The sequence below is a fragment of the Oculina patagonica genome, chromosome 10 (genome assembly GCF_052425735.1).
Source record: "Oculina patagonica isolate OP01 chromosome 10, crgOcupat, whole genome shotgun sequence".
NCBI classification, from domain to species: Eukaryota; Metazoa; Cnidaria; class Anthozoa; order Scleractinia; family Oculinidae; genus Oculina; species Oculina patagonica.
Genome location: NC_135767.1, coordinates 16,752,593 through 16,764,345, shown reverse-complemented (window position 1 = coordinate 16,764,345; position 11,753 = coordinate 16,752,593). Strand labels below are relative to the sequence as shown.

Below are 11,753 nucleotides of genomic sequence, written 5' to 3'. Positions count from 1 at the left end.
CCATATAAACAGGCCCTAAGGTTTTCACTTAATGGGTGTCGAAAGCAAATTTGCGCTTGCTTTCACGGCTTTGCATTGCTACGCTTAGTGATTGGTTAAAAATCTCGCGCTACTTTCTCAGCCAATCAAAGCTGAAAACAAAACCAATCGTCTCTCGCTTGCGCACGTTTTCCCGCGCTTCGTGCAGGCTACATGTATTTGCTTCGCGTTTTGATTGGTTTACTGGATTGTCTATGTCCTTTGTGATTGGCCAGAGTAATAACTTTGCTCTTGGTTTTACGATACTCAATTGAAAACGCTCTAAAAGGGATACTTCAACATGCACAACACAAATGTTTCACCACTGTTTTATTTTATTTATTTTTACCATTCGTCTTTCAATCTTAAGAGTGTGCAAGCTAAAATCAGTTCTTTTCTTCATTAAATAACCTTAAAAACGGACCCGAACTCTTCGAGCCCATAGAGGCTCTGGTTCAGGGACTCGCAATTTAGGTACCTTTTAACTTATCACTAAATGTGACTGAAAAACTTATATTTTCTCTCAAATTAAACTTCGTAGAGTTTCGTAGTAGAAGCAGGCACATTTCATTCGAATGGTTTAACTTTTTGATCTAATTAATTTTATGTAAGTAGTCCCCAGTCATCTCACGTTTTTTGAAAACCCACAGCATATAATTCAGCCCAAATAAAATTTATTTCTCTACGAAGTAATACTTCTAATCTATGTTTAAGTGAAGTTTAAATTGTCTTTCTTCAACTGTATTCTTCATCGCTTTTAGAACGGCATCTGTACAAAAAAAAAAAAAGAAACCAGTAAATCCCGATTACACGTTAGGTAAAAAATAGGTAATATACACAATTATAACCAAATTGGCTTCCAAAGTCGAATCTTAGAGGTCTCGCTTGAGCGGAAACATCCTCGCACCCCACACAGCGGTCAAACGCAGCGCGCGTGCGCAGTTCATGTGTAATTGCCGCCAAATTTTCCATACAAAGTCTTAAATTTTCCGTAAACTTTCGCTTTAAAGCCAAAAGTTAACGCCGTCCCTGGAAAGTAAAGGTTTATACGCCGCTTATGGATTGGAAATTTGATAATTCATCTCCACTGAGTGTCCCAGCTTGAACTGTTCTTTCACCGTATAGTACTATTTCTTTAACAATTTCTTGCAAAAGTTTGCCCACTTTCGAGTCAAAAGTTTGAGGCGGCAAAGACCGTATGTGACGTCAATTTTTGCGTTTGACCGCTGTGAACTCGTACCCAGGGTTTCATTTCCTTTGATCAGCGGTCGCTCGTAAGTTATTGAATGTAGTCCACCCCAGTTGTAAGCCTTCAGCAACACTGTTGCACAAAGTTGAACTCGAGTCTTCTTAGCGCAGCTTGAGACACGTGATAAAGCGAAACAACAATGCAGCAATTTTACACGACAAGTTCCCAAAAAATGCATGTAACCAAGATCACTCGAACTTTACTTGGTGTAAATCGTACGCACTGCAATGCTTTTTTTAAGATCCGCGCAATTTGAGAACTTATTAAAGATGATTTCCAGTCCGTACTGCGCAGACTCAGGGTTTGTTTTCATTTTTGTTTTGAATTCGTTGAAACGTTACACTTCGGTGATAGCGTACATGAAGTTTTTTAGTTCGCCATTACGGATCGTTTCGTTCGAGAATTCACGATGAGCTAAAACGTCCGTTTGAAATACCGTCGAGCTTCTTTTACTCGTTATTATTGTTTTGCAAGGATATCTGGCGTTAATAATGAAGAAAAAGGTAAGTTTTGTCCCGGAATTTTTATTTTTGCTAGTAAACATTCTTCTGTTTGTGAGGCTCACAAACATTGCAGGCGGAGATTGCGCAGTACGGGCTGGAAATCATCTTTAAAGACAGTTGCGCATTTTGGTTTTTCTTTTTCATTTACCGATACCGCCCAAGTTTTGACCGTTCTACATTAGGGAACATACTTGTAATTATCTACTAACCTTATATCTTCAGCACTGTAATTCTATGGTTCTCTCTCTCAGCAATGGCCACTTTACCATCGGGCATCAGAGCCAGGCCGTACGGGAACCAACACTCGTTCAATGCAGTGCCATATTTCCCATGCCCTCTGAGTAACTCGCCAGCCATGGTGTACACTTTGATCTTATGATTCCCGTAATCAGAACCGTACACCTCCCCTCTAGCAGAATCAAACAACATGTAGCGGAGATGGGTACCGCTAGGGCCAAACACGGATTGGAAATTCCCCTCAGCATCAAAAACTTGGATTCTTTTGAGCGTTGAATCCGAGACGTAGATTTTCCCGGCGTCATCACAGGCCACGTTGCTGATGGACTGGAACTCGCCTTCTCCCCTGCCAAGCTTTCCAAACTTGCAGACGGTCTTCCCTTCGGGGGAAAAGATTTGGATACACATACCCGCGATATCACCGGCAATGATTTTTCCGTCGGGGTCAACAGCAACGCTTGTGAAACGAGGAGTGATCTCCGGGGCTTTGACTTCTGGGGCGATCTGCAAAATCTGGTTTCCTTCGTAGTCGAAAATCTGTATCCTGCCCGCTCCACTTTCCCCTTCGTCCGCGACGAGAATGTTGCCATCTTTGGTGAGGCAGAAATCAGCCATGCCGTTGACTTTTCCCTCTCCTCGTTTTAGCAGGCATCTTAAAAATTTCCCTTTGCTGCTGAAGAGTTGAATCCGCTGAATAGTCACTATGCCACCCATTCCGATCGTGTGCTCCTCTAGCACAAGGAAGTGGCCCTCTTTGTCAATGGCCACTTTCTCAGGGTAGCTCAACTGCCCATCGGCCTGTCCATAGTCACCGAAGCACCAAATCTCCGGGGGATTATAATCGGTGACGGTGGGTAGTGCCTCGGCAGGGATCGGAAATTCCGGCCAATCGCCGAGCTCTTGACCCAGACTCAATACGTACTCCTTGGCTGCATCGTTAATGATCTTTACTTGAGCTAAAATGCTGGGGTTGTCTTTTGCTTCAAGCGCAGAATCCACTCCGCCCACACCGCGTAACTTCGTCAGTAAAAAGCGAAAGCAGTTAGCTACCACTTGTGGCTCATCGAAGTAGATGAAGGAAGCCTCGAGCAGCGCAATCTTGCATGCGGTCACTCTCTCCTCGGTTGAATTATCGCTGTCTTGCAGGACATGTTGCCCTGTCTGCTGCTTCAACCAAAACTTGACCTTATTGAAGGCGTCTTCGTCGGGATTCACATATTTCAGCGAGATTAACCGATCCCGGATATTCAAAGCTGCCGAACCGAGAAAACTTCGAAAAGCTTTCTCTTCGATGCTGCGAACCTCGCGCAGAATTTGCTCCTTTAACCATCTGTAAGTTGCGTCATTGTCTTCGACGATTTCCTTGACCTTTTCCCATTGTTCGGTGACGAACATATGAAAAGCGAGCTTAAACCAATCTTTTAGTGATCGCTCAGGCATATTTAGTGGCCGAATAACAAAATTAATAGGCGAAAATGAAAACAAAACTGCTGGACGCACGCCTATTTATAAACAGCTGACGAATCGAATGCGTTTCAGTTTTCTTGTCAGGTCGCTTTGAATAATTATGTAATAGAAAGTCAAATATTAAATGCTAATCGCTGGAGACAGCTGGTCACACTAAAAACGACAAATGAACAACCAGTTAAAATTCAGTTGAATATTAATAACAAGATAAACTTTTCTTTTTTCAATCATCATTGGTAATTTTTGTCGCCATGAAAAAACATCGGGCCTTTTTATTAACATTTTAATTTTTCAGAAAAATTGAAAACGTGACAATAATAAAATTTTATAATAGTGGATTTGGTTGACTAACCATCCGATTCTGTCACGCATTATCGTCATATAAACGTAGACTAAAACAGGTAACAAAAATCAGCTGGGGTTTTTCGTATGATTGTTTTTATATATTGGAGGAATAGAAGTTTGTCTTTGTACGGGGCTCTGTGAATCACTAACGCCCATAGCATTGGGTTTGGGCGAATCACACCTGTTACACGCGTGTTAAACACGCGCGTGGCCACAAGTATCCCAATCTCGACGGTTTTTTGGTGGACAGTAAAATTACATTGCGAGGGGGCGAGATGGAATTGACCGTCATCTAATTTCTCATTACATACATTTTGGTAAAGTCAGGTGTGTCCGTTATGAGAATAATGGAATTGTTCACACTAATATTCTCTCAGCTATTGTACAAAAATTGTATGAGGGGCCGTTTGGAAAATTTGTTTGTTGGTAAAGCGCTTGGGAAACGATAGGATGGGTGGGGGGGGGGGGGGGGGGAAGCAAGTTAACGTTTCTGAACCAAGTTTATGCGTAAAGCTCAGCAATGTTTTCATGTTCCAAAAGGTGTCCAAGAAACTTTCAGCAACTTGATTCCACAGTTCTTTGTCACTGAGTCCAGTCCAAACTATTACTCCTAAAGAACACCTTTCTACCATGGATCTCGGGCCTTCAGTGACACTTGCTTCTGAGCAGAGTCTAAAATAAGATTGTGTTGAATAAAAATAGATTTACTTAATATTTTATTACTTTCAGTGCACATCGTACGATTTTGCTTATAAACTCACACTATCACGAAAACAACAACAACAGAAAAACTAAAGGCTAAAGTCTTTAACACGTAATCTTTTCTTGACTGCTAAGCTTAAAGATATTTTATAAAAAAGACACAAGGAAGTCTCATAATAATACAAGAGGTTCATTCCATCAGTAAGGCCTGTGGGCTCCTGACTTATTCTATTTTTTTAATGATCTGAAATTTAGATTTAGTGACCTTCTCTGTTTTCAAAACTACTATGTCAAACTAGGGTTTGACATGGCAATTAATCACAAATTAGACCATGCGGTTGGAAGAAACTGCCGAATCAGTCAAGTGTCCTCATTTAGCTTAGGAGACCATTTCTGCCATTTTTGGTCAGGTAGTAGTTTTGACAAGACAATAATAAAATTATTGGTTGGTTTATTGGTGAATCCTTTTCAGTACCTTGAAGTTTCCCAAAGACCCCCTCCCCCTCCCCCCGGGGCTAGTCCCTATAGTGGACTGTTCGGGAAGGCCTCACCTGAGAAAACTTTAATTTAGGTATTTAACTGCAGACAGTACTGTTTCGGCCTTCTGGGCCTCATCAGTGCAGTGCTGATGCTAAAGGCGTTTAAAAAAAGAGATGTAGTATCCCTTTAGTAGGTATGTGAAAGGGGTACCACTTTCTATCGAAGGAACATGAAAAGGTTACCTTTTCTGTCGAAAATGGAATACGAAAGGGTAGTGGGTTAGAACACGGAACGGGGCATCCCCGTATAAAAAAACCTTCAAGTACCGCTTCATCCTCCCCCCCCCCCCCCCCCGCCCTTCAAGAAACACGCCCTTAGTAACCGCAGTAACCACTAACCTTGATATTCTTACTCTTCTCGTGAATAATGTGATACGTGTAATCTTTTCTGTATATTGGTAGACCCACATCGTTACTTAGCAACTGACAAGTCTTCAGCGATTGACCAATAGCGTGATGGTAATTGTATGCTTTACAGTCTTTTTGACGTATGCAATAGTCCCAGCACTGAAGTTCAGAGATAACCTTCAGCTCAAGTGTGACATCGCTTTCCAGGAACTGATCGAGTACTGATTTACGTCTTAGAATGGGAGCGTCACGGCAGCTACCTTAAAAAGAAGTCACAATAATGGTCATATCAATGTCATGTCGTGACAGTGTCACCCCATATCATGTTATGTTTTGTTGGATGTCCAGGGTAAAAGGGTCAAATTATAGCCTCCTATACAGATGCTATTTGGGATCGTAACGCAATCTTTTTGAACGCGTGACGATCGCAAAGGACGTTTACGTTGGAGGCTAGCTCAGTAGCGCGCATGCCTTTCCTTCTTTGACATATGACGTCACGTCATTCCTTGTCATGCCCTATCATATATTGTTACGTCACGTCAAGCCTTGTCACGCTATGCTGAAGTAAACCAACAGTCTTATTTTAAAGTTCATTACTTATAAAAACTTACTTCTGTTTAAAATTAGCCCCGAAACTTTGTCCCTTACTAAATTTACTAGTTCAAGTCTCCCAGCTTTTCACTATCCTGCGCGCAGGCTCACCTAGCTTGGAGCACGCGCGACTGGCGAACGAAGCGATACGGCGGGGAGGCGTGCCCCAAGGTGAGCCTGCTCGCAGGCTAGCTTTCACACACAGCGGACTAGTTCTGTTTTATTCTCCGAGTTCTTTAATTTGCTTTTGCTTTTGTTTCAAAATGACTTCTTCAAACGAAGAAGAGACTCAGTTGATTTGTTTGAAAACCAAAACAAACCAAAAAATGTTTAAGACGAACCTCATTTTGGTACAGAGACAACTGAAATGGCTTACTTGCCATTACGTCATTACGGTTACCTGAATCGGGTTGTTGTTTCTTGGTTCTGAAACATTTTGATAGGAGATTGCCAGCACTTTTGAAAACGCAGCACTCGTCACTGCGTTGTCTACATTGCTCTTCCGTGATACTTGAGCCGGATCCAAGGCAGGGTTTAGAGGCTACAACTGCAGCAAACGAGCATTCTAAAACAAGAAGTAGGGAAGTGCATTTTAAAATACAATGGCACAACCAATACTTAACGAAGCAACTCTTGCTGTTACTACAGGCCGATTAAGGTCAATTAACCTAGGAGGCCGAAGGACTAACGTTTAAAACTGTTCTAAACGCCCGCTTTCTAAATTCGCAACGGCAGTTAATTTATCTTTAGTATCAATTGCAACTTCAAGTTGACAATTAGAAGTTTAGTTTATCATTTGCCCGTCCGGGGGGAATTTCGAAGGGTTGCTTCAAGGCCTCTGGATTTTTAGATCCTTTTATATCCCTGGGTAGGGAAAATGTACATAGGAAGTCTTAAAACGCGTTTTCATTAGAAAGTAGTAAAATAAGTAAAACCAGAAAAACAAATAAAACAAGAAAAGCTGTTGCTTGTTGCTTACCAGTTGTCACGACGTATCTCAGAGTTAACATAAAGCACAACAAGCTAAATTCAGTTTGTGAATTGTAGACCAGAAATGACAGTTTCTTATCTGCAGATTTAACAGACACAGAAACAAAGTAAATAATCCGAAAAAGAACAGAAAGGGGTTAAAATTGATTCAGCTTCATTGAGTTTTCGTAATGTCATTGACGTCGTAGGTCATTTCGGATATAGAATCGGAGAGGATTTCATTGTCTGTCGGAGAGAATCGTAATGTCATCGAAGTCGTAAAATCGTCGGATACAATCGGAGAGAATTTTGGTGTCTCTCGGAGAAAATTGTAATGGTATCAAAGTCGTAAATCCTTTCGGATAAAATCGTAGTCTTTTGGAGAGAATCGTAATGTCATCGGAGTCGCAAATCTTTTCGGATTACTTCGTCAACAGTCGTGGGAAAATGACAGTTTACACCTGTAGCACTTTGTTGACAAACTAACTAAAGTCAAAACAACAAAATATAAATGCAAATTTAACGAAGATAATTTTTCCAATATTATCGCACATGTAAAGGAAACTGCAAAATACAAATTATTTTTATAATAACCAGGGCGTCCATTTGTTTTGCGTCTTTGCCGTGTACAAGATGGGGCTAACTTTGACAGTCTGGGTAAACTCCAGTTTGTGACCATTTAAAAGGAAGCTATTGAGCAATATTTGCCAACGATTCTCAAGTTTGTTTTGCACTATTTTGCGAAATAAAAGTTTGAAGTTTTCTTTCCATTTTAAACTAAAGAGATTTCTCTGTTTCAGAAAATTATTTGAAGAACAAGCTTTTTTAATCAGTTGGCGATACACGATAAAGAATCGTTTTAACTAGACTTTTATCTGCAGTATTATTTTTATAACGACAGCACAAAGTTTTCCCAAAAAATGCCGAAAAAAATGCTAGCATAATCGAGAAAGGCCTACTCACAGGTCTCCAAACGTTTCTTATCGTTCTAGTTTTAAAAAAAAATCTGTTCGTTTATCAAAGCAATTGCCTTTCGGTGATCGTTGCGTTAATTCTCTATTCCTTAAGCTTGCTTATGTATTGATATCACAAAGAGAAATCGAATTTTGGTCAATCGCAAGGTTGAAAAAATTAAGAACGAATTAAACGCAAATGACTTACCTAAACGCATTATAACCATAAAAACCAGGCTTGTCTTCAGCTAACGTTAAATTTTAAATTGATGTTTAGCTAGCTGATATTTTAGGCTTTAAAACGAAAAAAACTTGTCTTTATTTGGTGAATTTTGATTGGTTAAATGAACATTTAGTAAAATGCAATAATTTTTTGCAAACAGCTGATGAAATAGTTGTCTTGCAAAGTGTTTATCTTCGTGTCAATATCGAATTGAAAAAGGTGCCTGTATGCTATAGAAAACGATGAAAACAAATCAAAACAGCAACGACTACAAGAGGGTACAATTAGATGGGCAAACAATTATTTCAAAACACCACATATTCTTTTTGTAAAATTTAATATTTGCTCTTTTTGTTTAATAAAATTATTGCGCAAAATGACAAGTTCAGCCAGTAGCCACTGCTCGTATCTGAGACTGTGAAAAATTGACATGAAAAGAAATTAAAATAGAGTAGAAACGCTTTACTTTCAATCACTGTGCCTTCTAAATTAAATTAACCGTTGACTATAAATCGCGGAAGCTTCCAAACGTCGTTTAGCGTCAAGTTTGGAACCGCACTCGATTGCCGTTTTCGATGGCTTCATGTAAGGATGCTTCAATTGTCTTTGCGCAAGGGTAGTAAGTGTTACGGTAATGGCGAAGTTTCTACTGAGATTTTAAAGCATACAATCCTGGCTTAAGTACCCGACTGCTCTTTAAAAAGATTTACACGGCAAATTTAACAAGTATATCAAATTTGCCTCGAAACAGCAACCGCATGTCAACCTTTCCGAGAATCGAAAAAGTCGGAAAAGTGCCAACATATACATATAAAAAAATCAGCTGAAATTAACCCATTGACTTCTAAACCTCTTAAAAAGCGCGCTAGAGATCACGGTCTAGTAAAGTTGTACTACTTTTGACGTGTTCCCTTTTCACAAATACAGACTGCTTTGATACATTTGATGATGAAAATGGTTCTTGTACAGCGCCTTTACAAAGCTAAACACGCTTCATAATTAGAGTTACGGGACGAGATCGGACATCAGCATATCAGGCGCTTTTGGCAGCCGCTATCCGTCCATGTATATGATCTCGTCCCACCACCCATCCCATGGATGCATGTGAATAGGCCAGACCACAACACCGGGAACTCAGTGCCCTACTCTTTGCGATAAGGGTGTGTGTTTTCTAACGTCCCCTGCTGAACATATCACTTAAGATGTAGGAGACAGGGCCTACGGTTTATCGTCCTAATCCGAAAAGACCCTGAAAATTTGAAGCGTACAATCTTGGTATAAAGTATCGGGTTGCGCTTTAAAAAGATTTCCGTGAAAAGTTGAACAAATTCGCTTTGAAACAGTGTTAAGCAAAAGTACCCAAGATTGCTTTTTACGCCAGTTTTTGCTTGCTTCACATTGCTTTTGCTCCATTAATCGGATTTATATGGAAAGAAGCACAATTAAAAGGAAATTTTCCTTTTCAATTAAACCCGCATGCTACTTTCTGCGCTAAACGAATACGGAAAATACAACAATGAATTGGTAACTTTCGGCTTTCCCCAGCACCTTGTGTTAAATCTGCGAGCTCCACAGGGCCCGTCAAACTTTTACTTATTTCCAGCGGTTTTCAGTGAAATGCGAACTCTGATATTCAAAATCCAACTAACGATTGCGTTTTTCGCTGCCGTCAATCATAATTATGGCGACAGCCAACGAGCCATGAAAAACGGAAACAAACAAAATGGATCGAAATCAACCAATCACAACTGACAGACGTCACCTTTTGACCAAGTTGAAGTGAGCTCTTGTTTCCCGAGAGGTCCGCTAAGATGATTGACGGCAGCAAAAAGCGTAAACCGTTGATTGAGGATTGAATTTCAGAGTTCGCATTTCACTGAAAACCGCAATAAAAAAAAATAAAAACCATGTTACGAGTTTTAGCTTTTATTAATTTCAGTTGCATATACAATGAGCGCACAAATTTAAAACATTTTTATCCCTAGATTTTGCAAGCCTAAAGATTTAACTATTTCATATCTTATATATGTAGACCTCCATCACTGTCCAAAAAATTAAATGGTAGAAAGCCCAGAACTCGAGAGAGGACTGGATTGGACTAATCAGCTTGAAAATACTACTTTAATCTTTGAAATTTTTTTTAAATACTGAAACCTTTCGAAAAAAAAAAAAAAACAGTTTAGTTTGTAGACAGATCACACGAGTAAGCGACCTGATCACGAACACGTCTAAAACACTGGCTGCGGTCACATCTAGACTGCTAACTATAGTTAAGACGGCGTTAACTATAGTTAGCTATTTCGGTAATGTGACCGCTTCTCTCTTCACCCTAGCTATAGTTAGAAAATTTACGCCTCGCTGATCCAAAACAATACAAACTAACTATAGTTATACCCAAGCAGGATTCATGGGTTAGTCTTAAGTTTACAAACGAAAAACCAATCAGAATGCGACAATTCTTTTCGCACGTGCGAGAGGAACATAAATATGCAAAACAAAGCGTGAAGGGAAGGAAAAAAAGAAAAACAACATGCCAAGAAATTACATATCACCAATGTTAACAAAAATAAAGCTTGAATCCTTCGGCTTCTAGCATCCTTACTTCATTTTATTTTCTTCAACGCCTAGATGCCGTGCAAAAATGGAAAAAAATAGAGGAACGCCTAGACACAGATCAACAACAAGGGCTTTCATGAACTAATTTAAATTCGAAATTATTCAAAAGCTAATCAGAACTAACTATAGTTAGCTGCATTGGTGTGACGGCAAAGACGACCGAAAGCACTAACTATAGTTAGGTATGACGTCACGTAACTTGAGACTAACTATAGTTAAACTTTAGTTACGTCGTAGATGTGACCACAGCCACTGTTTAGGCTTACAAATATTAACCTAGTAATAGGAATTCAAAGCGGCACGGTAAGAGTTTGATGCTGACTTCGGTACTTGTAATGAAATTATATTAAAATTGACACAGGCAATCAACTAACCAAAATAATGAAATCTTTTTTGTAGTAAATAATAAAGATGGTAAATTTTAAGCTCGGTAATAAATAATGAAGATGAAGTATTCAACATGACACGAGCACATGTCGAATTCATCAAGTTTGTAGTAAATAATAAAGATGGTAAATTTTAAGCTCGGTAATAAATAATGAAGATGAAGTATTCAACATGACACGAGCATGGGACAAAGAAAAATTCTGAGTCCCCGACGGGAATCGAACCCATGGCCTCCCAGAATTCGACATTGCTGATCCTAGCAGTATGCAGGACGCGTGTCACTTATCAACCTAGTAAAATGGCCCAGCTCACAACGAGTCTCTCGTAGCTCAGTTGGTTAGAGCGCCCAACCGGTATCTGGGAGGCCATGGGTTCGATTCCCATCGGGGACTCAGAATTTTTCTTTGTCCCATGCTCGTGTCATGGGACAAAGAAAAATTATACCCCAAAGAAAAACTATACCCCTTTTTCTGATTTTTCTTTCTTTTTTCTTCTTTATTGAAAATATTTTTATCTTTTATCTTTTTAATTTCTGTATGGCGGAAGAGCCCCCAAGGGGGAGCTATGCAATTTAAAAAAAAAAATACTTCATCTTCATGAAATCTT

General features: G+C 39.7%; 2 protein-coding genes across 3 annotated transcripts; both read right to left on the bottom strand.

Moving 5' to 3' along the window:
• Nucleotides 1–333: 333 nt before the first annotated feature.
• On the bottom strand, nucleotides 334–4,231 carry LOC144627964 (uncharacterized). The gene is made up of 2 exons (XM_078485992.1): nucleotides 1,980–4,231; nucleotides 334–787 (listed from the first exon to the last, which is right to left on the bottom strand). The coding sequence occupies exon 1, from the start codon at nucleotides 3,445–3,447 to the stop codon at nucleotides 1,981–1,983; it is 1,467 nt and encodes a 488-aa protein (XP_078342118.1). The 5' UTR covers nucleotides 3,448–4,231; the 3' UTR covers nucleotides 334–787; nucleotide 1,980.
• Nucleotides 4,232–4,281: 50 nt separating this feature from the next.
• LOC144628853 (uncharacterized) lies at nucleotides 4,282–8,207 on the bottom strand. Of its 2 annotated transcripts, XM_078486958.1 has the most exons (6): nucleotides 8,130–8,207; nucleotides 6,979–7,068; nucleotides 6,400–6,564; nucleotides 5,400–5,668; nucleotides 4,439–4,491; nucleotides 4,282–4,404 (listed from the first exon to the last, which is right to left on the bottom strand). In XM_078486958.1, exons 1-5 carry the CDS (start codon nucleotides 8,146–8,148, stop codon nucleotides 4,465–4,467), a joined length of 570 nt encoding a protein of 189 aa, XP_078343084.1. In that variant the 5' UTR covers nucleotides 8,149–8,207; the 3' UTR covers nucleotides 4,282–4,404; nucleotides 4,439–4,464. The 2 variants fall into 2 exon arrangements, with proteins under 2 accessions (XP_078343084.1, XP_078343083.1); XM_078486957.1 differs by having other exon boundaries at nucleotides 4,282–4,491.
• Between the last annotated feature and the right edge of the window lie 3,546 nt (nucleotides 8,208–11,753).